The 27886-nt window shown below is 60.9% G+C and overlaps 1 protein-coding gene across 1 annotated transcript; it reads left to right on the forward strand.

Moving 5' to 3' along the window:
- Positions 1 to 27633, forward strand: ESPNL (espin like). The gene is made up of 9 exons (XM_038574347.1): positions 1 to 294; positions 1271 to 1461; positions 2782 to 2968; positions 3598 to 3780; positions 11947 to 12078; positions 17625 to 17736; positions 18744 to 18853; positions 19554 to 19748; positions 22288 to 27633. Exons 1-9 carry the CDS (start codon positions 1 to 3, stop codon positions 23896 to 23898), a joined length of 3015 nt encoding a protein of 1004 aa, XP_038430275.1. The 3' UTR covers positions 23899 to 27633.
- The last annotated feature ends 253 nt before the right edge of the window (positions 27634 to 27886 follow it).

Below are 27886 nucleotides of genomic sequence, written 5' to 3' on the forward strand. Positions count from 1 at the left end.
ATGGAGGGGCAGCGGGCGCTCACGGCCGCCCGGGCCGGGGACCTGGCCACCCTGAAGCAGCTGCTGGACGCGGGTGCCCTGGGCCCAGGCATCGTCGACTCCCTGGGGGCGGGCCTGGTGCACCACGCCACCCGGGCCGGCCACCTGGCCTGCGTCAAGTTCCTGGTGCGGCAGGCCCGGCTGCCCGGCAACCAGCGAGCCCACAACGGGGCCACCCCGGCGCACGACGCCGCTGCCACCGGCGGGCTGGCCGAGCTGTGCTGGCTGGTGCGAGACGGGGGCTGCGGGCTGCAGGTGAGTGGGGGCGGCGGGGGCGGCGGGGGCATGGGCCATATGGGGCCCTCACCGATGAGGGAGCGAGAGCTGTGAGCCGGGTAATCGGGGCCCCTCGGGCCCCTGGGGCGCCGCAGCCCTGGGCTCTGTTTTGGGGACGCGCTCTGCAAACCTCGCGGCACAGGCCGTGGTGTCTGTGCCCCGCGCCCGCCTCACCCCGAGCAGCACAAAGCCCGTGAAAGCCAAGGCCGCCCCCTAAGCCACCGCGTGTTCCTCTGTGCGTCACAGGCAGCCACGTGCCCTCCCGCACCCTCCCCCACATCGGGGCGTCTGGCCTTGCCCGGGGAGGGGGGCGTGCCAGTGTGCCCATCAGGCCGGATCCCCCGGGCCTGTCTCCCAGGGGGCCTAGAACGGGGTCCGCAGAGAACCAAATGGGCTGTGGGCACCTGCTCGTACGACCGGACGCCTTGGTGGGCGACAGCACGGCCCCTCGGGGGTGGCGGGGGGTGGAAGAAGGGCCTCCAGGGCCCAGTGACCACCTTGCCAGTGGCCTTTCTACCCTCCGAGAAGTCGCACCGGGTCCCAGACAGGGAGGACTCAGTGGTCACAGCTCGGTGTGCAGCTGGCCCCATCGCTCTCCTCACGGCCCGAGGGGCAGCCGGGGGGCGGGCAGGTAGGGGCGCAGCCGGGGTAGGAGGCAGAGGCCCCGCGGCGGGGCCCAGGGCCTGCCGTGCGCGTGGGGGGCCAGTGGGAGCCGAGCACAGGCGAGGGCCAGGCCTGCCGGGAGGGAGGGCCCCAGTGCAGCAGGATCGGGGCTCTGGACCCAGAAGACCTGGACTTGTGTCCCGCCGCCACTTCCCTCCCGCAGGCGCCTGGCTCCGCTGCAAGGGAAAGAGCAGAGCTGTGGGGGCGGGGGCGGGGGGAGTGGGGGGGCGGCTCCGGGGTGCAGGGGGTGGGGGGGCGGCCCACACAAGCTCACTGCCGCCTGCCCCCACAGGACCAAGACGACTCGGGCGTCTCCCCGCTGCACCTGGCCGCCCGCTTCGGGCACCCCCTGCTGGTGCAGTGGCTGCTTCGGGAGGGCCATGCGGCCGCCCTGGAGACGCTGGAGGGGGCCCTGCCGCTGCACCACGCGGCCGTCAGCGGGGACCTGACCTGCCTGAAGCTCCTGGCCGCTGCCCACGGCAGGTGAGGGGCCGCGGAGCCGCCTGTGTGCGTGGGAGCGCTGGGCGCGGGGTGGCGGGGCAGAGGGGGCGGGCTGGTGGCCTGCGAGGTGGGCCCTGCAGGGGGCTCGCCGCGGAGTGGGGGGGCCGGGGCGTGGGCCGGGGCGTGGGCTGAGGGCCGATGAGACCCAGGAGGGCGGGGGACACGCACACCAGGTGCCATCGTCTAGCTGCGCCCAGAGGCGACGACGAGGTCCGGGAAGCTCCCTGTGACTGGGCAGGACCCCAGTTCCCCTGGCTGGGAAGCTGGGCACCCCCAAGCGCCCTGAAAGGAGCAGAGGCCCCCATCAGGTCGCCCGGATTGTCCTGCCGCCTCGTGCCCTCCCTGCACTGTTGGGGGGCCCCGTGCCACTGCCCAGAGTGGGTGGAGGGGCTCACGGGGAGTGGCAGCGTCGGGATGGGCCCGGCTGGGCGGGGGCAGCCTCTCCTCCGGTCCTGAGCCCGCACAAAGGGTGCCGAGCGCACAGTGATGGGCCTTCTGGGGGGCCTGCCCGGGGCCAGGTGTGGGCCTAGTGTCCACCCCACGCCTGACCTGGCCTTTCCCCCGAGTCCCCTTTCCTCCAGCCGTGCCTGCCTCTTCTCCCCCTGGGAGCCTCTTGCCTGGCGGGAAGCCTGGCTCTCGGGCTGCCCCACACTTGCTGCCCGACAAGGCCAGTTCTGTCCCTGGTCCTCCCGTCCCCCTTGGTGAAAGGCCTGGCCCCAGATCCCCGGGGGCGCTACAGTTTTTACAGTAGTTTCTACCATTTAAACCCGGAGACTTCACATCAGAACGCCCCGTGTGCACGCGATGTGTCCTGCCCTAGTGCCCCCGGCCCTGCAGCACCTCAGAGGCAAAGCGGGTGGGCAAATCCCATGACCTCTGTCCATCCACGCCAGGGCCTGGAATGCAGATGCCCGGCCTGGGCACTCAGGGCTAGCGTCCCGCTCGCGGTGCCCCCGTATGCGGAGCAGGCCTGGGCTCTGGAGGCTCGATGACCCGCCTGCCGCAAGCCCCGCTGGGCTGTTCACCTCCTAGCAAGCCCCAGCTCCGTGAACTGCCGAAGGGCTTGATGAGCGTGTGCAGAGCTGGAATCCTGGGGGAAGTGCTGCTGGTGCCCTTGGGCAGTGCACACCCTGTACAACCCTACAGGCGACCAGCCAGCGGCCCCTCAGCCAGTGAGGGGGGCTGGGCACAAATAGGCCGGCCAAGTGCTCGGACTCCCCTCCCCTCGGCCTTTGGTTGGAGCAGCCCCCGCCTCCTGCAATCCCCCACCGAACACGCCCTGAACCTCACCTTCCCTGACAGCGGCGTGAACCGGCAGACATGCAATGGGGCCTCCCCGCTCTACCTGGCCTGCCAGGAGGGACACCTGCATCTGGCCCAGTTCCTGGTGAAGGACTGCAGTGCCGACGTGCACCTGCGTGCCCTCGATGGTGTGAGCGTGCTGCACGCTGCCGCTGCCCGCGGCCACTACTCGCTCGTCGTCTGGCTGGTACGTGGGGGCGTCGGGGGGCAGGAGGCTCCAGGAAGGCTGGCAGCTGCTCCTTCCCCAGCCCCAGAGCTGCCTCCGAGCAAGCAGGGCCTGGCTGGGGTGGGGCTCTGCCTCTCTGGGCTCAGTCCCAGGGAACCTGGGGACCCACGGGGCCGTGGGGAGCGGGATGTGCCTGGCTGTCACTCTGAGCACCCGTGTGTGCCGGCCCAGCCTGGGGCTGCAGGTTTGACTGGCAGTGGCCCCGCAGCACAGCGAGGACGCGCAGCAGCGCCCCCGGGGATCTGGGGAGCCCGTCCCCAGGACTCCCGCAGGGTTTCCTGGTGCTCGCTTGGAAGCCGCACGGGGCACCGGGCACCCGGCATCTGCTCCTGACCCTGACCTTTCGGCCACTCGCTCCTGCGGCGCTGCTCAGAGCCCCCGGCCAGTCCCCGCTCTCTTCCCTCCAGGACCCGTGAAAGGCTCCTTTGGGCCTCTTTCTGGAAGGAAGCCCCAAGACCAAGGACACAGGCTGGCCCAGGGTGGGGGGCGCCTCCCACTTCTGTGCCAGGCCCCTCCCTGCCATGTGCCCCGCCCAGGAGGCCCAGGAGCCGTCAGCGCCTCAGCCGGTGGTCCTCCCCCACGTCCCCCAGGTCACCTTCACCGACATTGGCCTGACAGCTCGGGATGACGAGGGGGCCACAGCCCTCCACTTCGCGGCTCGAGGCGGCCACACACCCATTCTCGACCGGCTCCTGCTGATGGGCGCACCGGTTGTGACGGACTCCTGGGGTGGGACCCCCCTGCACGATGCAGCAGAGAACGGGCACGTGGAGGTAAGATGGGCGAGGTGGGGGGCTGCGCAGGGGGGCCCCGGAGCCCCCGGAGCTGGCAGGCCTGAGGGCTCCCCATGCCCGGGCTTCCTGGGAAAACATCCAACCCGCTCAGCAGCCCTGCGGGAGAGCTGTCATGGGTCCCCCTCCGCAGATGGGCCAAGTGAGGGAACCAGACTGTCTGCCTGGGAGCCAAACCTGTGCCTGCCTGGTGCGCAGCCCTCCCCTGCACAGAGGCTCCGGCCTGCGTCGGAATAGCCCTGGGCCGCTGCGCTCTGCGGAGGGCCCGGGAGCAGGGCCAAGCGGGGGGCAGGCTAGCCCTTTCCCATCACCCAGGAGATGCGGGGACTCACGTGGCCCAGGCCCTTAGGAACCAGACTTGGCAGGGGTGACGTTTGAGTATGTGAGGTCCGACACTGAAGGGAGGTAGACACAGCCACCGGCCCCCGGCCCCCCGCACACTGACCTCACACAAAGGCAAGGCCAGGTGGAGAGCAGAGGGCAGGGCTTCTCGGCCTGCGCACCCACGGGGCACCGTCTCCCGCCTCCCCGGCGCCCGGGGCGCAGCCTGCTGCAGCCCTGAGCCACGTGCCAGGCAGGGCTCGTCACAGGGAAGGGTTTTACTGAGATGCCACTGAGTGGCCCTTGGGGTCCAACCCAGAGCATGCCCTGGTCCCGGAGGCCCAGCGTCAGGGGTCAAATAGGGTAAAGCGCAGGAGGAGAGTCCGGGAAGGTGCTCGCTCCTTTTGAAGAGGGCGAAGGAGACCCCATCGGGCTCAGGACAGCACTGATGAGAATGGTCCCTCTCGGGCTCTCCATCCTCCCCACCCTCCACCCCAGCCACCCTCCCTCTCTCCTCCTTCAGACACCACACAGCCCTGCAGGCTCGCTCCCCGCCCCCCCGGCTCCCCACTTCCCACCCCTACCTAGACAGGGAGGGGGGCAGCGGGCGGGAGGGCGGGGTGAGCCTCAGGCGGGCCGGGCCCATCCTCAGCAGGCCTGGTAGGAGAGGGTGAGTCTGCACACGCCCCTGCAGCCGCACAGCTGTTTGTCCCGCCACATTAGGACAGGGACCCCGAGTCCAGAGGGACCCGAGGAGCCCCAGCCCGGCCATAGAGTGCGAGGTCTGCATGCCCCTCGGCCACCACTCCCTCTGCCGCTGTGTCATTTAAGAGCAAGCCAGAGATGTCAGCACTGTTTTATCTAGAAACACTTTAGCAGACATCTCCAAGAGATAAGGGCTCCTTTTGTTTGGTTTTGTTTTTTTATCACAGTTTGAGGCTGTTATCACACCTAAACACAGTCCATAGTGAGGTCCTGCTGTCATCTCAGGTCCAGCCGGCTGATTGTGTCCAGCATGTGCTTCCCTGATCGCACCGTAACCAGGGGGCTGAACAGGAGCCATACACTATTGATTTGTCTGTTGAGTCTGTTAATCCATCAACAGTTCCAGAAATATACTTCGTCCAGGAAACCTAGGATTATGCTTAATCTCCCCTGCAACTTTATTTTTTTTTAAGATTTTATTTATTTATTCATGAGAGACACAAAGAGAGAAGCAGAGACACAGGCAGAGGGAGAAGCAGGCTCCCTGTGGGGAGCCCAATGCAGGACTCGATCCCGGGACCCCGGGGTCACACCCTGGGCCAAAGGCAGGTGCTAAACCGCTGAGCCACCCAGGGATCCCGTCCTCCACAACTTTAAATTCTTGTTTTAGAATAGTTTAGGATGATTTTAGATTTGTGGAACCACTGAGACACTAGTACCAGGCAGAGTCCCCCTAGATCCGCATGCATTTCCCCCTATCATTAGCAACTTAATTACCATGGCATATTTGTCACGATTGATGAACCAAAACTGCTACTATATTTCTTCTTTTTTAAAAAAATTTATTTATTTATTCATGAGAGACACACAGAGAGAGGCAGAGACACAGGCAGAGGGAGAAGCAGGCTCCCTGCAGGACTCGATCCCAGGACCCCAGGGTCACGCCCTGAGCCAAAGGCAGATGCCCAACCACTGAGCCACCCAGGTGTCCCTGATACAGTATTTCTAACCAAAGTCCATACTTCATTCAGATTTCCTTTGTTTTTTAAATATTTATTATTTATTTTATGGGGGAAGGGGGCGTGTGCTCAAGAGTAAGCATGAACAGGGGAGGGGCAGAGAAGGAGGGACAAGCAGCCTCTCCACTGAGCATAGAGCCCAACTTGGGGCTCAATCTCATGACTCCCACACCAAGACCTGAGCCAAAATTGAGTTGGACGCTTAACTGACTTAGCCAGCCAGGCGCCCCCAGATTTCCTTAGTTTTTACCTAATATCATTTTTTTCTGCTCCAGAATTCCCCCAGGATACCACACTACATCAAGTCCTCAGGTCTCCTTAGCCTCCTCGGCTGGGACAGAGTCCCCTCATGTTTAAGAATAAAAATTTGGAATAAAGAGCTTATGTCCTAGCAGCTTCCAAAGGGAGCAATGATTGTTTAGCATGTTTTTGTCTTATTATGTCACAGTCTTTATTCTTTGAATGGTGTGAATTATGCCAATTACTTTTTTAGTTGAGGTAAAAAATATGTAACATAAAATCTACCCTCCTGGGGCACCTGGGTGGCTCAGTCGGTGAAGCATCTGCCTTCAGCTCAGGTCATGATCCCGGGATGGAGTCCTGGATCAGGCCCCCCACTCAGCAGAGAGTCTGCTTCTTCCTCTGATCCTTCCCACTTTTGTGCGCTCTCTCTCTCTCTCTCTCTCTGTCTCTCAAAGAAATAAATAAAATCTTAGAAAACAAAACAAAAACCTTACCCTCCTAAGTGTACAGTGCAGTGATGCTAACTATGTGAACATTGTTGTCCAGCACAGCTCCTGGTTCTCATCTCTCAAAACCGAAACCTGGGCCCCATTAAACATCCCCCTGCTCACCCCTCCTCCAGCCCCTGGCGTCCACCTTTCTACTTTCTGACCCAATGAGTTTGGCAACTCTAGGAACAGCATATGAGTGGAATCAGACAGTTTTTATCCTTTTATCCTTATTTCACTCAGCACCACATCCTCAAGTTTCATCCGAGTTGTAGCAAGGCACAAGAATTCCTTCCTTTTTTTTAAGGCTGAATCATATTCCATTGTGTGGATGGACCTCATTGCCTCTATTCATTCATCCACCAGGGGACACTGGAGTTGCTTTTACCTCTTGGCTATTGCGAACAATGCTGCAACGAATATGGGTGTGCAAATATCTCCTCGAGACCTTTCTTTCTACTCTGATTACTTTTAAAAATGTTGAACCAACCTTGCATTCCTGGAGCAAACCCAACCTGATCATGAAATGTTACTTCTATATTGCTGTATTTAGTTTGCTAACATTTTGTTTGAGATTTTAGATGCGGTGCATGATGCTAGTGCAGTGGTTCTTGAAGGTGTCTGGATGTGGGGAATCTCCAGGACAGGTTGAAAAGAACCCAACACCCAGGTTCCATTGGCCCAGAGATCCTGGTTTGATTGATCCTGGGTGGAGCCCCCAGGTATCAGGACTCTTTACTGCTCCCCAGGTGGTTGTGATGTACAACTTCAAGAAGTATCTGTGTGAATAGCATTAGCTGAGCTAATCTAGAAAGAATTCATAGAGATGATGGTTCTTACAGTGGTGATTTGAACATGGGAAGGAGTGGGGTTTCTGTTCAGAGAAAGAGGGCTAGACATGGTCAGAGTCTAGAGCAGAGCAGAGAGCAGGAGCTAGGGCTGGCAGTGAGGGGTCACTGGTGACAGCATGGAGCTCATTTTAATGCTGCATCAGGAGGCTGCTGTGAGATCTCCAGAGGAGGGCTGTTTGGAGGAGGGCATACTGGAGGAAGTTGCCGTAAGATGGAGTATGGTCTGGGGCTCTGAAGATGAAGTGGAAGAGGAAACGATGGGAGACAAGTGTAAATAAGGTTCTCTCAAGGTTCCGATAAGTGGTTTTAACTCACCAGTGGTTCTCTACCTAACTTAACGTTGCCGCTAATTCAAGAAGCGAACTTACCACTGAGTGTTGTAGGAGTTCCTAGAGGCATTTGGAGTATGACTGCCTTAGTTGACTTTCTGCTCCTATGACAGGGGCAGGTGAGTGCTGGTTTATTCATCAGAGCCTCTGATGTCTGTTCACTCCTCTCCATTCAGATACTCACCCATCCGACACAGTTATGGAGCACTTGCTCAGGACATGACCAAGGATTCAAGAACCACAAGAGTATATTTGGCTCTCAGGGCAGTACCCTGTGCAGTGGGTGTTGGAAATTTCAGGGCTGTTTTTTGGTTGTTACAGTAATTGAGGAGCACGTGTGGTGGAGGGGACACCAGGGAACCTGCTATTCCCCAGGCGGTCCTGCAAATGACAGAAGAGTCCCATGCCCCACACAACTTCCCAGTGGATCAGACATGCACGTAGGTGGAAAACCTGTTTATAATGACCCGAGCTTTGAACCCAACTCAAGCGTACATAATTATCTAATTTTTGGACCTAAATTTAATTATTATATACACACACCTTAATATTTTTCATAGTGTCATAGTGTCATAAGACTTTTCCAAGAATGGTCCTGCTGTATATGTTGAGGGAAGATAGTACTTTGTTTTTTATTTTCTTAAGGTTTTATTTATTTATTCATGAGAGACAGAGAGAGACACAGAGACACAGGCAGAGGGAGAAGCAGGCTTCATGCAGGAAGCCTGATGTGGGGCTCGATCCCAGGACCCCGGGGTCATGACCTGAGGCAAAGTCAATCACTCAACCACTAAGCCACCCAGGCATTTCAGATGGCATTTTGTTTTATTTAGCATTTTACCATGAACCATTACTCACTGTGTGGCAAAGTGGCAACACCAGTCTCCTGCATAACTCTCAGATCTGCAGCGATTCTACAGACAGTACACTAGAGGATGCTTTTTCAAAGTGCTTGTAACCATGATGCTCATTTAACTATAAAATGAGCCTGTGTCAAAGATTTTTATTTAACTCATTAAGAAGAAAGCAAGTAAGTCATATAACCAGGAGTAAACAAACAAACATTTCACAGGTAAGGAATAATGAAGTGAATTCACAAATAGATGCAAAACCAGTCAGTATTGACAGGGACACAGCTGACTGCACTCCACTGCACACATTTTGTGTTGAACCTTTCTCTGGACAAGAGTCATTTGTAATATGAACATTTTTGGGCAACTTGCAGAGTAGTTGGCTCTAAGGCAGTGAATGAAGGGGGAAATAACCAGAAGTCTCAGCAGGACACTGAGTAATCCGTTTTGTCCACTTGAGTGCCTTTCTCAATTTTTCATGATACAGACATCAGATTGTCTTTGGCGCAGCCATGCCCAAATACTCACATAGTAAAATGCATGCTTTTTAAATTATAAATTATTTCTTTTCTCCTTTATATTTGAGTATAATAGTAAGTATTTAAAAATTGCTTGGGCAGGAAAATTTCATTATCAATGGGGTTCGTGTTAGAATAGTGAATGGGCTGTCTGGAAATATTTCTAATAAAAAGAGGGCATTGGGACTGATGGCAGGGAGGACCCTGAGCCAACTTACCCTCCAGATGTCTTCCAGCTCTGCATTGTCCTGTGATGCTCCTCTGTCGAGGGTGCCAGTGAAGATCATAGGCTCGTAGAGCCATTGCTGTGAATCCAGGAGGCCCCACTTCCTAGCAGCATGACCTTGAGGAGGCTTCCTGTCCTTCTCCGTGCCTCGTTTCCTCTTGTGTAATGAAGGCACAGTAATAAACCTCACAGGGGGACATTGGGACTGAATGAGTGGTCCTTGTGTCACTCCAGAATGGTGCCTAGTGCAGTGAGGTGCATGGGAAGGGCTTGCTTCCCCATCTCTTGGACAAACCTTCTCCAGGGTGTGAGCGGGATGGTCTCCAGCAGCCCCCAGCTCTCCGTATGATGGGCTTGAGCTTTGCAAGGTACAGCGTAGAGACCAGTGGCAAGAAAGGGAGCAGGAAAGCTTGTGGGGTGGGGATGAGGCTGGAAAGGGGATGGGGTCACCATATTTAATGTGTTTTATTTCTGCAGTTAAAAAAAAAACCATTTGACATGGTTGTGTTCCATTCAGTCAAGAAATAAAGGCTTATTTAAACGTATCCACAAATTTACCACTTTGTCATCTTCATTCCTCCTGGCATCTCTGGCCTTCCATATGGAATCGCTTGCCCTCAGTCTGAAGCCAATGCCTCAGCTGTTTCCTCAGTGTGGGTGTGTTGCTGGCAAATTCTTTGTTTCCTTTTGTTTGCCTGGAAGCACCTTTATCTCATTATCAGTATTGAAGGATATTCTTGCTGGGTATAAAATTGCTCCTTGGAAATTTCCACTTCTTATCCTTTAGTGCTGGGAAAATGTCATTCATTCATCACCTTGTGGCTTCTACGAAGAGGTCAGCTGAGAGGGACCACTGTTTTGAAGATAATCATTCTTTCTCTTGTCATTTCTAAGGTTTTTCACTTTGGTTTTCTGCAATTTCACTATGGATATGACCTGAAGTGGATTGTTTTTTACTTCTCCCACAAGGGATTGCTTGAGCATCTTAAACTTGTGCTTTAGTGCTCCCATAAGTATTGCAAAATTCCCAGCCACTAGCCCTTCAGATGTGACTCCTGCACCCATTCTGTTTCTCCTCTCTTTCTGGGGTTACTATTATATGTATTTCAGACCATCCTGTGTCAACGGGTGTTTCTGCTTTTCTGCTTTTTATTTTTTTGGTCCATGCTGCACCTAGTTTGCTGCCTCTGACCCATTTTCTGTTCACTCATTCTACAGCTTCAGTTTTTAACTTGGTTGTTATTCATATGTTCCTGACCTACTAATAGTCATTTTTCAAATCTACCGTGTCACTTTTCAGAGTGTATAATTCCATGCCTAAATTTTCAAGCTTGTCTTTTATTGCCTTGAAAGCAGTAAGCACAGTTGTGTTCTATCTGTTAGTGCTTGGGTCTGTGGGTCTATTTCCTTGTGGGTTGGGTCTTCTGGTTCTTTTTCTGGTATCTTCTTTCTTTGTGCTCCTGGCTTCATCTGACTGTATGCTGGAACTTGTATTTGATAAACAACTTTTAGGAGTCATGTGAGGCCCTGGATGATATCTTAGTTGCTTCTGATTGTCAGGTACACATGGGAACTGTGAGAATGGGACCTTCTCAGTCCACATTCAGGGTCAAGGTTCCTTGGGCCCCTGAGTGAATGAAAGGAAGCAGAAGGCTGGATGGCTTCTGGTTTACCTTTACTCTGAGGGGAGAGCCCTCAGCCCCCCATGCTAGGTGATAAATCAGAGCCCACCTTTAGAGGACCCTGAGATTTTCTGGTCTCCCAGAAAAGGCCATGAGGCTGCCATGAGGCTGTCAAAAGAACCGCTGAGGATATAGCGATTTCTCCTGCGATGGCCTACTCTTAGGACAGAAACACTTCTGAGCGCTGGGTTTATCCCTCCAGATTTTCCATGTCTTCTGAGCTTGGCCTGGTCATTCCTCACTTCCTTGTTGCCTCTTTGATGCTTTAGGAAGGTGACTTTTACATTTAGTCCACTTTTTATGTTGTCCTTTTATGTTGTTGGACTTGTTTCCCGACTCCCTGGTGGGGTCCATCTGCCCACCCGTTTTGCTGCTGGCACAGCCACCTCACAGATTTGCAGACTTCAATCTCAGTCATCTGTAATCATCCACCCTCTGCTCACAAATCCAGCAGTAATCAGGCCATATAAACAGAAACCAGTTCTTTTTTTTTTTAAGATTTTATTTATTTATTCATAGAGACAGAGAGAGAGAGGCAGAGACACAGGCAGAGGGAGAAGCAGGCATCATACAGAGAGCCCGATGTGGGACTCGATCCAGGGTCTCCAGGATCATGCCCCGGGCTGCAGGCGGCACTAAACCGCTGCACTACCGGGGCTGCCCCAGAAACCAGTTCTGCGTTTAGAGCCCAAGGCATAAACTACTAAAGCAAGGTCAGGATCAGGCTGCCTAGCCAGGATGCTGGCCGTAACACCTACTTACCAGCTGGGCCTTGGGCAAGGTCCTTAGCTGTTGGTGGCCTCAGTTTCCCATCTGTGGGATGGTACAGCATGGTGCCTGCCCCCCATCACACCTGCTGGATGCCATGGGCATAGGCAGGTTGCACAATGGTCACAGGTGTGCCCCTCCCTGCAGTGCTGCCAGACGCTGGTCTCCCACCACGTGGACCCTTCCCTACGAGATGAAGATGGTTACACGGCGGCAGACCTAGCAGAGTACCATGGACACCAGGACTGTGCCCAGTTCCTGCGGGAGGTAGTCCAGCCGGTAAGCGTCATAGTCCCCACCCATCCCTGGAGGCTGGGGCAACGGGGCCACCTGCTTCCCTGACAGCCAGGTTATGGAGAAAGCTCACTGTGAACATCATGCTATTCTTAGGAAAGGGCTCTCAGGCCAGAACAGAGCCAGTGCCTCAAGTCAGCTGGCTGAGTGTGGGACCGGGCAATGGCAAGGGCTGTGACAAGGGTCATGACAGAGCCATGATGGGGCTGCAGCAGGAGCTGCGATGGGCCATGGCAGGAACCATGGCAGGGTCCATGACAGACCCTGGGCCAGGGCCATGACAGTGGCCAGGTTGTTCCGGGACTAGGGCTGGGCTTGTGGCTGGACCTTGGTGGGAGCGCCTGGTGGGGGACACTGTCAGATGGAAGCTAGGCCAGGGGTGGGAGCAGGGCCCTGAGTCTTCAGTGAGGTGACCCCAGTAAGGCAGGGCCAGCCCCCTAGCCATCCAGAAGGCAGCAGGTTCCAGTCTTGGTGCTCCCATCTTGGTGTGACCCTCATGGCACCACACCTCGCTAAGCCACTTCCCCATCCATAAGGACAAGGATCTCATCTGTCCTGCTGGCCCCACCCCCAGCACATGACAGGTCACCACAAGCATGTGTTTGATGATCAAATGGGTGTGTGAGCAAATGGATGAACACAGACAAGTGGGTGAGTGGACGGGCGTTCTTGTGGTTGAAGTAAGCAGTATGGTCTGCGTGGAGCCAGTCCCCCAAGACCCTCACACCTGTCCCTGTCCCCAATCTAGTCCTAGGGAGCTGCTATGACAAATTAGTCCCAACCTGCCACCCTTTTGGAAAGTGTCTCTGGGATCACATGGCCCCATTTCCAGGTGACAGCACTGAGGTCCACAGAGGAGACCCCTGCCCCTTGCCAGATCTCACTGGGGGGCTGCTGTGCCTCTTTTTCCCTCGAGAGCATCCAGGACCAACTGAGGCAGAGCTGCAGTCCTCCTTGGTCCTAGGCCCGTGGGACAGTTGTTACCCCGCTGCTGGCAAGGGCCTCTTGTCTGCATTACCCGAAACCCACATATTTTTGGCTCAGGTTTGCGGAGTTTGTGGGATTCGGCGGGTTCCCAGTGTAGTGGGCAGAGCGTCACGGGCCACAGGCTAGGAACGTCCCGGCCCCCCTGGGTCCCTCACAGCCCCTGTGTGGTCACGGGGCCCAACCTGGAAGCTGAGATCAGGAGGCGGGGTGGGCGCTGCTCTGCTGTGCAACCAGGCCTGGGCCTCCTGCCTCGGCCCTCACCCCTCCATCCCCAGGCCCCAGCACATCTGCTGGACGCCCCTGGCCACGTCGCTCAGCTTGGTTGGGGGGCTGGGTGCTGGGTGCTGTCCTGACAGCCCATCTCAGGCTGTCCTCGCTGTCTCCCCAGTATCACCATGGGATTGAGACAGCATTCTGTTCTCTCGGGATTCTCCAAACCTGTCTGGGCTGACCATGCGGCCCCCGCCCCAGCCTGCAGACCGGCAGTGCCCAGCCCGTCCACACACCCTGGGCTCTGGAGGCTTCCTGCTGCGTCTGCAGGGGGCTTGGGGAGCCTGTGTGGGACTCAGGGTTATGCCAGGCCCTCACCACTGGCTGGCACGCCACGCCGCCCACCCCGCCACCTGCCTCACAACGCAGGCTTGGCTCCACGGGAGGGCAGGGTGTCAGCTGTGGGTGCCCAGGCTGGGGAGGGGGGTGCCGGGCGCTTAATGCAATATTGATGGAAATGCAATATCCAGAGGTCGCCGTGCCGGCCTCTTCCCACGCTGCGCTCAGGGGAGGTGGTGAAAGCCACACACCGCAGCCCACACCCGTCCCCGGGGAGCGAGGCCGGACGTGGTGGTGAGACCTGTCCCGTGGGAGGTGCCCCGTCACAGATGGGGCTGCAGGACCTGCGTTCACCTGCTGTCCAGGGTAGGCCCTGCCCGCGGCTCAGGGAGGCCAGGCCCTGCCTCGACCGCCCCACCTTGGCCTTGGCCACGTCTTCCTGCTCCCTGGCCCTCGAGCACCCCTCTGCACAAGGAGGGGTTGGGCCTCTCTGACCTGGGTGGGCAGGGGCTAGTGGGGCAGGTGCCTGGCGGCTGGGCTCCTGGCCACAGGGCCGGGTTTCAGTAAGGTCCTGGCCAGGGGGTGGCGTTTGGGAACAGCCACCCTGGATGGCGAGCACGGCCCTCCAAACGGGGGGAGCCAAGCCCCCCAGCATCTCCCACAGCTTCCGGGCTGCCCTGCCTGCCCTGAGGCCTGTACGCACGCCCACCAGGGTGGGAGAGGCTCTTCTGGGCCGGGGAGTGCTGGCAGGTCCGGAGTGTCTCCGAGCCTCAGTTTCTCATCTGTGCAACAGGATTGAAGAGTCTTGTGGCAGGAGATGCTCATCAGGCACCCAGCGGGTGCTCATTCCCTCCCCTCGGTCCAGAAGGGCTCTGGGACCCTTTCATCTTAGCTGGGGAAGCGAGGCTCAGAGGGCAAGGGACTCCCCTGGGCAGCCTCCGCTCCAGAGGGGCGGGGCCCGGCTGCGGGGCCAGTAACCGAATCTCAGCCGTGGGGACCGGCGCCCGGCGCCCATCTGTGGGTCATGATTTTCTCAGCCCGGGTGGCGTTACAAGCCTGTAACCCGGCTCACCAAGCTGTCCTCGATGTATAATGCATGGCGGGCCCGGCGTTGCTCAAATCTCACCAAAAACACAGGGAAGGAGGCGGCGGGCCACGGGAAGGGCGCCAGCCGGGGCCCAGCTCACCACCCACCTCGGGGCAATTGCCCGATTTGGGGGCCAGCGCACGCCCAGCTGTCGGGACAGCGGTCAGAGCCCAACACCTGAGCTCCTTCAGCTCCTTGCAACGTGGCAAGGGTCAGGATGTGGGACACGGCAGACAGGGCCCGGTTAGGATCCCAGGTGAGCACCGCGCCAAGGAGCCCGTGAGGTCTGAGCCCCAACAGTGCCCGGCCCTGCCAGGGAGCCTCCATGATTTTCCTCTTCCTTACAGGTGGGGAAACTGAGGCCCAGGGGATGACTCCCCCGAGAGGGTGTGGAGCAGGAGAGTGGCCTGAGGTCACCCGGGCCGCAGGGGCGAGTCCATCCCCCTGGGCCCCAAACCAACTTCCTGCCTCTTGGGTCTCCCCCCGTCGGGTCCCAGCATCATGCGATTTGGGTCCAGGTGGCTGCCGCGCTCACGGGAGGTCCGTGTCACAGCTGAGGACCACTGAGCTGGGGCACCCGCGTCAGTTAGTGACCAGTGAGGGCCCTCGGGGTCCCTCCCTCCAGATGCAGCCCTGACGTACACATAAAGAGCAGCCGGGGCTTCGCATCCTTGGTAGGAGTTCGAGAACCCCCACCAGTGCCAGGGCCCCCCTGCCCCAGAGGCCCAGCCATCTGCCCCCCTCTACTGCTGATGCCCCTGGACCGAAGGAGCAGTGACTCGAGGGGCTCCCGGAGCAAGGACTGGGGTCTCAAGTAAGATTCTGATCCAGCAATACCACTTCCCAGCTTTGGGGTCTTGAAGAAGCCCTGCTGCCCTCTGGAGCCCTGGTCTCTCCGTCTGTGTCCCGGGGGCTACATCGCGGGGGATGCACCTCTGCTGGCCCCTCCCTCTCCCGGGACCCAGGGGTCTCAGGTCTCACCCACATCCCCAGAGGGTCTGCTCACCTGGCCCCTGCACTGTGGAGGGTTAAGGTGCCACGGTAAGGGATCCCGCACCCAGCCCCAAGCCCGCCGGGCCACCTGATACCCGGCCTTCAAATATTAATGCGACACCTCCCACTCCCAGCGGTGGCAGCTGGGACAAGCCCCGACAGCCCGGGTGGCTGCAGCCCTGCCTCTGTGGGTCCCCCCGGCCACGGAGCGCCGGGGCTCCTGGGCTCCCCACACGGACTCCAGGAAGGACTGGGCCGTGAGGTGCGTGGTGGCCAGGCCGATGGGGTGTCAGGCGGTGCTCCTGCCCAGGGGCCACAGTGGGCGGAGGGTCCCGGTTGGGAGACGAAGGGAGGGGCTGAGGCAGTGGGTGCGGGTCAGGGGTCCTCCTGAGGGCACCCCCGAGCTGGGGTGGCCACCTAAGCTCTGTCCTCCTTGCCGGGAGGTGGGACAGAACGAGGGACACTCAGAGAGGTCAAGGGGCTTGCCCCAGCAGGACGGGCCCTGCACGCCAAGGGCCAGGGCAGGAGCCCGCGGGCTTCTTGTTCAGAAACGATGGAGGGTTTCCGACGGACGCAGCGGAGCAGCACCCTGCGCTGCAGCACGGGCCCCAGGCTCCCGACGCGGGCAGGCCCACCGCCCTGGGCTCCGGGCTCCCGGCACCGGCACAGCCGTGGCCCTACGAGCCGGGGGTGCAGGCCGGGCAGCCACGTGTCGGAGGACATCGGAGTGACGGTGGCACGGCCAGGACCCCGCGAGTCCGGCCTCCGGGAGGCGGGTTGGCTGGATTTCAGCTTTCAGCTTTAAACCAAAAAGTGACGAGCCTGGCTGGGTGTTCGCCTGGAGAATCCCTGCTCCCTAAGGAGGGACAGGCTGCGGCGGGAGGGGGCACAGTCCCGCTGCTGACAACCCCCGCGGTGTCACGGCAGCCTGACCCGACGTCTTGCGAGGCTCTCGGAGCTGAGCTGGGGAGGACGCCCAGGTCAAGGGCTCCTTCTGGCTGCGACCAGTCGGTGCCCAGAGGCGGGGGGTGGGTGTGTGGCCAAAGTCAGGTCTATGCCTTGCCCCGACATGGGGTAGCACGAAGGGGTGAGTTTTGGGAGCCCCTGCGGTGCTGGGGGGTGATCTTGGTGATCTCTGTTTCCAAGTGGCCTTGGGGAGGGAGCGGCCTGGATGCTGAACGATGGTCCTGGGCGCAGCACCACCGCTCTGAGGTGTGGCCACAGCCACACGGCCCCTGCTTGGGGGTCCCTGCTTGGGGTTCCAGTGTCTCACCATGCTCCCCATGCCCGTCGGCCGGACCTCTGCTCTCCCGTCAGAGGGGGCCGTTCCAGGCGGTTGGTCTCAGCACAGAAGTCGGGGACAGTGAGGAAGGGGTGTGCACGTGCACGAGTGTATATTTGTGTGCGCGTGTATGGGTGTGTGCAGTGCACGCATGTGTGTTCCACACATGTGCACGTGTGTTGTGTGTGTATACGAGCATGTGTGCGTGTGCATGTGTGTGTGCACCCATGTCTCATAAGGCCAGAGAGAGGTGAGCACAAGCTGGACGCCCGGCCCTTACCCAGATCTGGAGCTGCCGGGTTAAGCTGCCTCCAGAGAAAGGCTGTGAGCGAGGCCTTTACACGGGGGTCACCTGGCCGTGGTGCTGGCAGCAGTGAGTGATGGATCGCACACTCAGGGGCTGTGTGAGGGCCCTGGTCACCGGCACGGAGGGGGTGCAGAGACACAGGCGGACAGAGGGAGGGTACCGTCCTCCCTCCTCACACTTACCCCTCTCCGAACTCTGTTCCAAGATGCAGTCTCTGCCCCCACCCGGGAGACCGGCCAGGACTCGAGGCCCCCCACCACCTGCCAGTAATGCCGCTGCCCGAGGCCCACCTGGGCCCCCTGCTGACCGGCTCTGTCTGCCCCCAGGTGCGGCTCCTGATGACGCCGCCGCCGCCGCCCTTCCCCCCTCCTCCGCTGTCAGCCGCGAGGGACTCCCCAGAGGACGGAACAAGGGGCTCGGGGCTCCGGAGCCCCACCTGTGAGTACACATCTCCAGGGAAGACCGGCCTGGACCATGGGTGCCAGGAGTGGGCGCTGCCGGCCTCACGTCTGAGGTCCCTCCAGGGGGTGGGCCGGGGGAGCAGCTGACTCCAGGAGCCGGCCCGCAAGACAGGGCAGGGCCGGAGGCATCCTCCATCACGCAGCCCCAGATGCGCCCAGATTTCCTTCATTGCCTCGGTTCCTTCTTTAGAGTGAGGATCCACATTTTCCATGACGGACACTTGTAATTGCAATTAAATGGCCCCCTGCTCCGCCCTGCGGGGTCCCTCTGTGAGCCCTGAGCCCCCAGGGCCTGGCTGTCCTGCGGGGCGCTCATCCCCTCTCTGGGCTTGGGCTTGTCCAGAGGTAAATCTCAAAGGTCAGGTCCCTGGGGCCCCCAGCAGCTGGAGCACCCGTGGGCCAGCAGACGCAAGCAAGTCACTGGCTCTTAGGGAATCGGGACCATTTTTAGCAAAATGAAATGGAAAACCATGGGAAACATCAGCAGGCACCATATCCGGGAGGGTTAGAGCCTCTTCATGGCCTGGGGTGTGGTTATAGAGTCCCAGGGGGACTGTGTGTGTGTGACACGCAGGACGTGTTTCTCCACTGCGGTGTGGCCCCGCTGTGCATGTTGGCAGTTGGGGGAGGGGCAGGAAGAGGAGAGCTCTGATCTTTTGCCGATGGGGCTGCATTAGGTCCCTAGACCCCCAGACCCTAATCCTTCCCACCACCCTCCAGGGACAGGGTGCGGGGTGGGCTGGGGGGTAAATGCAGGCTCTCTAACTGGCCAGGCCCGGGGAGCTCCACAGGTGCCCAGGGACACCCAGCGATGAGTAAGTCTGCCCGGGGCCCCGGGCACTTTCTGGGGGACTGGCTGGGTCTTCGGCTCCAAGCCTAGGGGCCCTTCTGGAAGCCCAGTGCTGCCCCAGGTCCAGCGTTTTCTACCCCTGTCCCCTGCTTTCCTGGGGAAGCCCTGTGACTCGACTTCCCTCCCCTCAGCAGTAGTGACTCCCGGCCCCTGGCCTGGCCAGCCTGACCAGCCTCTTCCAAGGGAGCAGACGGTCCGAGCAGCATCCCCACGGGTCAGCACCAGCACCGTGGCCGTCCCCACGGTACGCCCCCACCTCCACATCCCTGTCTCCCCGCCTCCCCAGCCAACCCTCAAAGCCCCGCTGGCCTCCCGTCACAGAGTCCTGTGGGGTCCAGGTCAAGTCACCTCTGGGGCAGAGATGCAGATGTCAGGGGGGCGGGGGGCCTGGAGTCTACCCCCCTCGTCCCGAGGGGCTCCCACCCAGACCAGGATCCACTGGAGGAGGCCAGCACCCCTTTCTCCTTTTCTTTCTGGGCATGAGGCCATTATAAATCCAACCCATCATTTCCTTGAATGGGTCCCAGGAACTCTCAGTCCCTGAGATGTTCTGTGCAAGTCTGGGAAGTGCTGCAAAGTGCTGCCTCTCTTGGAGAGTTACAGTGCACACATTAAAGGCTCTGACAAGTCCTGCAGTTCAGAATTGGCCACGAGACTTTGTCTATGTAACTGTACCCCAAACGAGTTTGCCCGTCCACATGGCAACCTCCTCTCTCTCTGCCACGTACATAAGGGGAGGAATCTCTGGCTGCATCTCTGAGCCAGCGATCCCCCCACGCACATACCTGGATCCCACAGCCCACACGGGGAATCCTGGCCTTCAGAGGCAGACGCATACCAGGCTACGCCCTCCTCCCCGGGCCTTGCTCACCCCGTGTGCCCTCTGCACCGGCCGGGGGGGGGGTCCCCTGGGGGCTCTGAGTGACCAGCTCTAGTCTGCACAGGGCGAGGACATGGCGGCGGGGGACGCCCCAGACTGCCTGGCGGCGCTGCAGCTGCACAGGCTGCCCTCGGGCGACCTCGACGGGCTGGTGCCCACGCGGGACGAGCGCGGCAGGCCCATCCCCGAGTGGAAGCGGCAGGTGATGGTGCGGAAGTTGCAGGCGCGCCTGGGCGCAGACCCCGCCCCCCAGGCCCAGGTGGGGCCCGGTGGGGCCGGACGGGGCGGGAGAGGGGGCGGGGCGGGGGGAGGGAGAGGGGGCGGGGCCGGCGGGAGGGGATGGGGGCGGGGCCTGCGGCAGAAGGGCGGGGCGGGAGGGGCGGGGCGCGCGGGAGGGGGCGGGGCGAGGCCCTGGGTAGAGTGGCCTCGGGCAGGAGGCTTTGTCCGGGCAGGTAGACGCGGAAGGTGGGGAGACCCAGGCAGCCCACTGCGTGCCTCTCTGCAGCCCCAGCTCCCTCCTCTGGCGGACGGTGAAGCTGCACCCGATCAGGGAGCTGGGAGCCTCTTCACCTGCGCAGGTGTTACGGCCACGTGTCCTTTTGTCTAACGCTTTTCATCCCCCTCTACCTTGGGCCAGGCCCTGTTCCTGACAGCGAAGGGGACCGGCCCTGCCCTCCCGGCCCGTATATTCCAGCAGGAGAGACAGGGTGATTGGGCAGCTGCACTGGTCCTTGGGGGCGGGGCGGGTGATTCCAGGAGTCATGGAGAGAAGCAGAGCCCCACAAAGAGGAGGGGGTGTTCCTTATGGGTGCTCAGGGGCAGCCTCTCTGGGGAGGTGACCTTGAGCAGAGGCTAGGAAGAAATGAGAGAGGACCCTGTGAGAACCTGGGGCAAGTGATTCCAATCAGAGAGAACAAGTGCAAAGGTCCTGAGGCCGCCGGAGGGAGGACCAGAGAAGGCTGGTGCCTCGGAGCAGAGTGAGCGGGGTACGATGGGCAGAGGTGAGGTCAGAGAGGGACCAAGAGGGTATTACAGGACTGCTTCCCATCAGGCTGCTGGGGAGCCTTTGGGAATCTGAACAGAGAAGCTGTGATTTGACTTGAGTGGTAGCAGGTCCCCCTATAGCTGTCGTGGGACCTAGAGGGTGGGATTCCGTCTGAATGATGTGTGTTCTACAACCCTTGGTCTAGAGCGGCCCTGTCCCACCACGCATGCCAGCCACCTGTGGCCATTTCAATTAATTAAAATGAAACAAAAGTCAGGCTCCCGCTCCTCAGTCGCATGAGCCACATTCCATTTCTGTAGCCGCAGGGGACTGATGGCTACGCGACATCTGTCAGCCCCGAGTGTTGGACAGTGCTGACCCGGCGAGAGGGAGTGGGGTCCCAGCCTTTGGATCCATGCGGCTCTGCCCAGGGCCCTGGGCCTGCTGGGCCACGGGATCAGAACATATCAGGGCAGAGCACTGCCCGGCACCAGGCCGACCCAGGCCTCCCTCAGGGGGCTCTGAGGTGTATCTGGGGGCTCTGAGCTCTAATCAGGGGGCTCTGAGATGTATCTGGAGGCTCTGAGCTGTATCAGGGGGCTCTGAGCTGTATCAGGGGGCTCTGAGGTGTATTAGGGGGCCCTGATCTGTATTAGGGGGCTCTGAGCTGTATCAGGGGCTCTGAGGTGTATCAGGTGGCTCTGAGCTGTAATCAGGGGGCCCTGAGGTGTACCAGGGGGCTCTGAGGTGTAATCAGGAGGCTCTGAGTTGTAATCAGGGGGCTCTGAGGTGTAATCAGGGGGCTCCGAGGTGTATTAAGGGACTCTGAGCTGTATCCGGGGGCTCTGAGCTGTATCTGGGGCTCTGAGCTGTATCTGGGGGCTCTGAGCTATAATCAGGGGGTCTAAGCTCTATCAGGGATCTCTGAGCTGTATCAGGGGCTCTGAGCTGTAATCAGGGGGCTCTGAGCTGTATCTGGGGCTCTGAGCCGTATCAGGGGCTCTGAGCTGTAATCAGGGGATCTAAACTGTATCCGGGGGCTCTGAGCTGAATTAGGGGGTTCTGAGCTGTATCTGGGGGCTCTGAGCTGTAATCAGGGGGCTCTGAGCTGTATCAGGGGCTCTGAGCTCTAATCAGGAGGCTCTGAGCTCTAATCAGGAGGCTCTGAGCTGTATCTGGGGCTCTGAGCTGTATCTGGGGGCTCTGAGCTGTAATCAGGGGGTCTAAGCTGTATCAGGGGGCTCTGAGGTGTATCCGGGGGCTCTGAGCTGTATCTGGGGGCTCTGAGCTGTAATCAGGGGGCTCCGAGCTGTAATCAGCCTGGCACAGAGCCCCCGCCCAGAGAAGCCCAGCTCAGGGATCCTCTGTGTCTGTCTGTCCCCCGGGCCATGACATGGAGGGCAGGGCTGGATCCTGGAGCCAGGGCAGCCACGAGGAGACCCCAGAGCAGAGTGGTAGAGGCTGCCCTCTTTGGGGGCTGCTCCCCAACCACAGAAGGCTCTGGAGCCTGGTGGGCGGGCCTGGGAGGGCTCTGAGGAGACAGATCCTTTGGACTGAACAGTGAGGACATGAGACTAGGGGGATGAGAGGACTGGGCCCCACAGGGCAAGTGGCTGCCCTGAGCCCCAGGCTCGGGACTGAGGCTGGCCAGTCTCCTCATTTATACTGTAAGTCCAGGCAAGGCCCAGCTGGTATTTGGGGGCTGGGTTGGGGTCCTCAGGAGCGCCTGCGGCCAGGCCACCCTCGGGGGCCCTCTCCCTGCGGCGATGCTATGTGGGCCCCAGCCCCTCTGACCTGACGTCTCTGTGCCCAGGGTGACAGCAGGAGCGTGGGCCCCGCGGAGCAGGCGGCCTGGCGGTACTCGCAGACCCACCAGGCCATCCTGGGCCCCTTCGGGGAGCTGCTCACCGAGGACGACCTGGTGTACCTGGAGAAGCAGATCGCCGACCTCCAGCTGCGGCGCCGCTGCCAGGAGTATGAGAGCGAGCTGGGCCGGTTGGTGGCCGAGCTGCAGGCCCTGCTGCCCGCTCCCCTGGTCAGCATCACGGTCAACAGCCACTTCCTGCCCCGGGGGCCGGGACCAGAGGGTGAGGAGGCCCCCGCCCCGGTGCCCGAGCCCAGGGGCCCCCCGGGGGCCTCGGAGGCCCAGCCCGGCGAGCAGCCCCTGCCCTTCTGGTGCGGCCACATCGCCCGGCTGGTGCGCAGCATGTCTCTGCTGCTGAAGGGCATGAACGGGCTGCTGCAGAGCGAGGAGAAGCCGGCGGGCCGGGCCCCCCAGGAGGCGCGCACGGAGGCCCCCGCCAGCGCCCCCCGGAGCGCAGCACAGCGCGAGATCCAGGAGTGCGGGGTGTCCGTGCGGACACTGCGCGGCCACTTCGAGGCGGCTCCCGGCCCGCCCTGCGCCCCAAACCCAGGCCCCTGTGAGGCAGGAACCCCGCCTGGCCAGTGCCCGAGAGGCTGCTGGCCCTCAGCCCCGGCCCCCAGCGGCAGCGGCGGCCCAACGGGAGCGGCACCCGGGCTGGGCGACGCCGAGGAGGCCAGCGACTCGGGCATCAGCTGCGAGGAGGCCCCGTCCGAGGCGGGGGCCGTGCCCAGCCCCGACCTGGCCAACCTGCGCAAGGAGCGCATCGTCATGCTCTTCCTCAGCCACTGGAAGAAGTCGGCCTACACGCCGGCCCTCAGGACGGCGGCCTGCAGGACCCTGGACGCCCGCCGGGCCAGGCCGCAGGCGCAGGAGGTGGCCGGGGGCCCCGGGGGTCCCTCCCCGCCGCCCGGCGAGGGCCCCCGGCTCGGCCACCTGTGGCAGCAGCGGAGCATCATCGCGCACCTGCTGGGCAACTGGAAGGCCATCATGGCCCACGTGCCGGCCCGGCAGCTGCGGCGGCTGAGCCGGCGGCCCCGCGGGCCCCTGTCGCCCGAGCAGTTCCTGCCGCACGTGGACGGGGCGCCCGTGCCCTACGGCAGCCTCACGCTGGACCTCTTCATGCTCGGCTACTTCCAGCTCCTGGAGTGCGACCTGCCGGCCGAGGAGCGCAAGATGCGCCACCTGCTCTGCTTCGAGGTCTTCGAGCACCTGGGCGCCCACGGCTGGGAGTCCGTGCGAGCCTTCCACAAGGCCGTGACCGACGAGGTGGCCGCCGGCCGCCGCGCCTGGACCGACGGCTTCGAAGACATCAAAGCCCGCTTCTTTGGCTCCAGCCGCGGTCCCGCCTGGGACCCCGAGCCCGGCCGCAAGTCGGGCCTGACGCCCCTGGGGCCCCTGCCTCCCGCCGCCGCCAGCGGCAGCCCCGAGCCCCCCGCGCAGAGGCCCGGGTCCGGCGGCCAGAGGCGCAGCTTCAACAGCGAGGACATCTGCGGCTACATCGACCGGAGCTTCGCCTTCTGGAAGGAGAAGGAAGCCGAGATGTTCAGCTTTGGAGAGTGAGACAGCCGGGCGGCTGCCTCGGGGAAGGCGACGGGGTGGTTTGGGTTTTCTCTGCTCTTTTCCCCTCTGTCACCCACCTGGTGGCCAGGTGAGCCCAGTGTGCTAACGCCCGCCTCCGGCTCCGCCCCGATGGGCCCCTCTGCCACTGGGCGACTGGGAGTCAGAATCCTCATGGAGAACCCAGGAGGCCCCGCCCGCCCCCCAGGGGGCCCTGGAGTTAGAGGACCCGCCTCCCAGCCCCGGGGCCCCGCCTTGTCCTCGGCACCGGGGTGCTAGCCCGCTTCCTGGGGGCCTCCCTCCAGCGCCCGGGCTCCTGCTCTCCCACCCCGCGGTTCCTCCAGCGCTGGTGCCCCCCGCCCACAACCAGAGCCTGCGTCTGCCTCCCCCACCCCCGTGACCTTGGGCCACGTCCCTTCACCTCCCCAGGCCTCTGTCCCCGTCTGTCCCCATCTGTGACGTGGGAGAGCTGGCGGTTGGCGAGATCGAGATTCGATGGGCAGCGGCCTTCCTGCCAGGCCCTCCCAGTCTCTGGGCCGCAGCGAGGCCCACACTGGGGCACCTGCAGTCAGTGCAGCCACTTGCTGTCACCTGCTGTCAGCTCTGCTGCTGCGCCCTGCTCCCACTCCAGAGCATCTGGCCCTGAAAGGAAGGCTCCGTGCGGGCCTCCTGTCCTGTACCCCAGGGCCCACCTGCAGGCTCAGGGGACGGGGCGTAGGAGCTCTCCCCAGAGAGGCAGGGGCCGAAGGGGAGAAACATAGGTGAGCTGTGCAGTGGCCCCGTCAGGCGGGGTATGGGGAGGAGCTTCCAGCATCTTCCCCCGGGAACCCCTCGCCACAGCCGTGGTCCCTTGGGACAGGGGTGCCCTGCAGTGCCCTCTCTGCCCACAGCAGAGCTTGGAGGGTGGCACGCAACTTGTCAGATGGAGCACAGAGCCCTCCCAGCCAGCTGCGAAGGTGGGGCTGTGGGGTCGGGGCTGCCCGGGCCGGGAAGGGAGGCGGCTCAGGCCGGGCGCTGTGCCCTCCGTAGGGCGGTTGGCTACTCAAGACCCCTGGTCCCAGCCAGACTTCACGATCGTGCTTGCTGGGTGTGGTGGGTGCCCGGTCCCCAGTCCTGGCCACGTCCTTGGCCTCGCAGAGCCGCCACATCCTCATCTGCGGAAGGGGTGTAGCACTGCCCTACCCCCTCCCAGGGCCACAGACCGGGTGTGCGAGGCCCCCCGGGAGGGGCTCCGACCCGAGAGGGAGCAGGTTCTAACGAGCGGGGTGCCACCTCCAGGCTCTTGGACCCCAAATGTGACTGACGGAGCCAGATGAGAGCCGGGCTGCCCAACACTGTCACTGCCTGGACCCAGCCGGTGTCACAAGGTGCCAGACACCCCGAGGTCTCCTTCGTTCCTCGTGTGCCACCTGCAGGACCATGTTGTTCCCAGGGCCTGGCAACAGGGGGGCCGGGGGGGGGGCAGCGGACTCAGGTCAGAGGTGGTGCGGGCCCAGGGTGCTCAGGAGAGCCCGGCATGGGGCCAGTGCAGCTGACTTGGGGTGTCCCTGCCCACTCCCTGTGGCCTTGGCCACATCTCTCCAGGGCCTGGGGGCCTGGATCTCCCAGCGGCGGGGTGAGAGCAAGGCCAGCAGGGGCCGCCCCCCACCATCCTGGGTCCCAGGGAGACCTGGGGTCAGGGTGTGCTGCCAGGAGAGGGGTGAGGTGGTGGCTCAGACCCAGATATGAGGCCTGGGAGGGGGGAGAGGGCGCCTCTGCTGGGCACCCCGGGGTGACTCCCCAGGTGCTCCTCTGCAGACTCTGCTTCCCAGGGGTCTTACAAAAACATGGTGTCTGGGCAGCAGCCCCAGGAATTCCGAGTCCCTCAGCCGGGGCCTCTGTCCCCATCTGGGTGGGGGTGCTGGGAAAGCTGGGGTATTTCTCTAAGACGTTCCAGGTCCTGGCAACCCCCAGCCCACTAGCAGCTCACCTGTGGGCAGCAGGTGTTCCTGCAGGAAGGAGTCAGAGGCTGACCCCAGCAAGGCCACACTCTCAGCTCCGGGGCCTGTTTGGTGCCTGCAGGCCTGTCGTCCCATTGGCACAAGCCCCACAGCCCGTTCAGAGGCGCCCAGAGCCGCAGACTTCGGTGAGGGGACCGGGCACGGGGAGGTGAACTTGTTCACGGGGCAAACGCAGGAGCCTCCCCCAGCAAGCTGGCAAAGCACCGGGGAGGGACCACGTCTCTGTCCCTGGCCCGTACATGTGTGCGGGACACATGCAGACAAAACGAAAGGGGTATCAAAGGTGCTGAAGGAACGTCACCGTTTTCCTCATGACTCAAATAAACGTGGCTAAGGACGCGGCTCTTCGATTCCCACTGCACAGGTCGAGTGCAGACTCAGTCTCTTCCTCCTCCTTTTTTAAAATGACTCCGAAGTTCACTTGCAAGGAACAGTGAACAAAGACAGCGTCCGAGGCCCCAGGGCCCCTGTCCTGAGAGCACACCTGTGTGCACCTCCTGCCCCATACGGCGGCGTTCGACAGAAGTAGGCAATGAAGACTCCCATCCTCCTCGCTCGCTAACCGCTGGGGAAAGCCCAGGGCCGAGCCGGGAGCGGCCCCGCGAGGGAGGCCCGTGCGGGGAGGAAGTGAGCCTCCCGCCCCAGTCCAGCCTTCGGATGACGACTGCTCCCGCCGACCCCGTGGCGCCCACTAAGGACAGATCCCGAGGCAGAACCACCTGCGAAAGTGCTCCCAGAGTCAGGAAACTGCCCGAGATCACAAGTGTTTGTTGTTTGAAGACGCTAGACTTGGGGCTCACTCGTTACGCAGCGACAGATAACTAATACAGCACACGGGAAGCTTGAAGTAGAAGAGCCACGGAGAGGCATTTCAGGAAGGGAGACGTCAGAATTGTAGAGCAGAAGCCCAGCAAGCACGGTGGTTCCGACCCCCAAAATACGTGTTGCTCCGACCGACACACCAGAACCCAGAAAGCTGAGATGCTTCACACAGAAACCACTGCCCTCAGAGAGGTGCCACCGCGAATCCGTGGTGGAAAGAAGGAATTTCAGTAACATTCCCGATAGTGCTGGCAAACTATTTGGCAGGGGGTTGGGTATATGACCTCATGGCAGCCCCTGCCCAAAATAAGTCCCGGATGGAATAAGAGATATTGTAAGCAGACGACGACGAGGGGGTGGGCAGGTCAGGTGCGCTGGACGGCCTCCCAGCCCGACGGTGCCAGGACGGGTGCAGGGGACCGTGTTCCATCCTGCCGGGGGAGCTACCCCCGTCCTCCGTGCTAGGCCACCCTGTGGTAGGTGCATCGAGCTGTAAGGACGAGCGCACACTTGGACTTGGTGACTTCACCCTCTGAATCTGTGCCGGGGAAAGAATCACAGAGGCGGCCCCAGATTATTTATCATAGTCCCAAATGACACAACCCGAATGTCCATTAATAGAAGTGACGGGATGTCCCTTCGAATTCTTAAGGTGTGGTACATCCCCAGTATGATGAAATTTAAGATCGTATTCTCAACGACCGGTCGCGTCAGAAACGCTGGAGATGTACCATAGAACCATAAAATAAGACGCGCCCGCACACCCGCAGCCGCCCTCGCGTGGACACGGGTGAGACTGTTAACGGTGATTATCTTTCCCTGGTCGAAGTGTTCGGCTTCATCTTTTCCTGTGTTTTCCAAACGCTCCACAGTGAACATGTTATTTTTATCATCATAAAAAGAAACAAACAGCGTATTTTTATTTATTTATTTTTAAGATTTTATTTATTTATTCATGAGAGAGAGAGAGAGAGAGGGGCAGAGGCACAGGCAGAGGGAGGAGAAGGCTCCACGCAGGGAGCCCGATGCGGGACTCAATCCCAGGACCCCAGATCACACGCTGAGCCAAAGGCAGATGCTCTACCGCTGAGCCACCCAGGCGTCCCTAAGCAGCGTATTTTTAAAAACTGCACCACTCGTTAGCTATCTGTGGATAAAGATGTGTTTTG

The sequence above is a fragment of the Canis lupus genome, chromosome 25 (genome assembly GCF_011100685.1).
Source record: "Canis lupus familiaris isolate Mischka breed German Shepherd chromosome 25, alternate assembly UU_Cfam_GSD_1.0, whole genome shotgun sequence".
Classification (NCBI taxonomy): Eukaryota; Metazoa; Chordata; class Mammalia; order Carnivora; family Canidae; genus Canis; species Canis lupus.